Source organism: Corylus avellana, chromosome ca5 (genome assembly GCF_901000735.1).
Source record: "Corylus avellana chromosome ca5, CavTom2PMs-1.0".
Taxonomy (NCBI): domain Eukaryota; kingdom Viridiplantae; phylum Streptophyta; class Magnoliopsida; order Fagales; family Betulaceae; genus Corylus; species Corylus avellana.
Window position 1 is genome coordinate 4,926,773 of NC_081545.1, and position 2,312 is coordinate 4,929,084.

Consider the following 2,312-nt stretch of genomic DNA (forward strand, 5'->3'; position numbering starts at 1 on the left):
GAAGTGAAATAAGGTCGCCTATCCACTCCGGTAAAGACACCAAACTAGGGAAGGCATTAATGTCAAGCCAATGCAAAATGGTAACACGTCTAAGCTCCCTTGGGAGAGAGCTTATAACATTTTCTATAGATAGATGACGAAGTGTTGTAGGTCCAAGGCATTGCGCACCTTCTTCATCCTCGTTGAAGATAAGTTCCCTGCAGTTAGAAATAACCAAATCTTCAAGCACGGTGAGATGTTGAAAGAGTGAAGACATGGATATTCGCAGTTTACGACACTGCGAAATCTTGAGTCTCTCAAGAGAAGTAGTGAGGTTTTGCAACCACTCTTGTGGAAGATATTGGAGTTCCTCTAATCCCGCAAGAAAAAGAGACTTCAATTTGGAGAGATCAGAAAAGGGAGAGGAAGAGTAGGGTGTTGTTTCACTCAGTTGTGCTACAACTGGTAGTAAAGACATCATAGGCCATTCACTAATTTATAAATCAGAAAGGCAAGGAAATGATGGGAATAATGGAAGATGATGATGTGGCTCGTGCTCTACTGTCAAGTCTTTGGTGGATAAAATCATCTGGATTTTAACAAATGTGGGTCAAAATCCATCTGGATTTTAACATTTTGAGCCATTCATCCTCAATTGGAAGAACCCTCCATTATTTCTTGTATCCCAACCATTGGCGTTGATGGCAGATGATCATCTCTTTCATCCACCAATTAATTCAATTCCCTCGTAAACTCCAAAATCTTGGGTCAATTCATCTTAGTAAAAATTGTTATAAATACAGAGATTGAACTTTATAACAGCAGCCCTTGTGCTAACAATATCACGAAGGTGCAGCCAAAGCAAGTGTCTGGCAGACTGGCACACTAGCACAAAAAAAAAAAAAGACATGAGAAGGACATGTAGAGTTCTTCTTTGAGTCTTGCAAATACAACGCAAGTATTGTAGACAAGATTCGAGGCACCATACAAGCACTAATGACATCGTACCAAGGCTCACCATCAAAGGATCAAATGTTTTACAAAGGAATTAAATTTTTAAAAGTTATTGAATTATTTGGTGTGAATGAATCTCAAACTTCTTGAAAGTAACAAAAACTGTTGGAAGAAAGATTGACAAATTTGAAAGGGATATTTACTCAACAAACATATGAGGGTACAGTTTTTCTGCAAACGTTAAGTTTGCACGTACTGAAAACATCACGTTTGCAGAATAGTTGCTTCACCTTCTCTTCATTACAACAAGAAGCAACTGCCATGTATTCTCAACAATATCATTACCAACTTGGCTTGGTTCCTCTTTGAAGATACAAACCCGGACTCCTAACACATTAGAAAGGGGGTTGAAGAGGTGTTTACCAATTAATGCGGAATTTAAAAATAATAAACCACACAAACAATCACCAAATATAAAGAAAGAAATAAATCAATCAACACAAGTAATTTGGTGACGAAGTGGAAACCTTTCGAAAAACTCTCCAAAAGTAAAACCACTCCGGGGCAGCCAACCCAAAAAATCAATCCACTATAGAAAAAACAGAGTTACAAGAAGTTCACTTTTACAAAACCTTTGTAATGGATACTCTCTTGCTTTAGATAAGCAACCCACTAATCTAACTACCATAGTAGATCTTCAGAACATCTGGAAATTTCTTCTACTAGATCTTTTATATATTAGAACTCCGATAGGCTTCATGCATCACGAGATATATGGACTTGTGTGATGCACAACTTTACTCTAGAAGACAGAAAATAGCATGACGGCTATAAACACAATTTCTAACCACTCCTAGCACAAGGTTCTATGACCTAAAGTTGTTACAAATAACTTACAAGAAATCTCTTTAAATAGAGTTGAGAAACTTGAGCAGCAAGAAAGATATCTAAATCCAGAATATTATGGAAGTAGGGATTCTGTTCGAACGGTATTAGGTTAAACCTTAAGAACAAGGTTTTCTTTGAGTGGCTTGTCTGAATGGTCTTTGGAATGAGGTCCCCGGGTTTTCGTCCGTTCAAACGGATATTGGAATGATGAATAGAACGAAGTGTTTGAATGCTACTTGGAACGCCACTTGGAATGAACTGCTCTGGAAGTCTTCCTTCGAACGCCCATTAGAACCGGACATACTGGAATGCTTCGTTGTCTGCATCGAAGCAGACTTGTTCAAACACAGCAAAACCTGTTTATAAAGCAATTACAACATATGTTTCGATCACTGAATTTGCTAACATAAGAACTAACACTTATCCATTGCCAGCAATTATCATAATTTATATCTCCGTGGATAATCTTGACTGAAAATACTAGTTTATAA

The 2,312-nt window shown here is 37.6% G+C and overlaps 1 protein-coding gene across 1 annotated transcript in view; it reads right to left on the bottom strand.

The window, feature by feature from the left end:
- The window catches only part of LOC132181608 (putative disease resistance protein RGA1), a 6,931-nt gene extending 6,474 nt beyond the window's left edge, over positions 1-457 (bottom strand). Inside the window, exon 1 of the mRNA XM_059594856.1 lies at positions 169-457. Coding sequence (XP_059450839.1) covers positions 169-457 — 289 coding nt within the window. The remainder of the gene's footprint in view (positions 1-168) is intronic.
- Between the last annotated feature and the right edge of the window lie 1,855 nt (positions 458-2,312).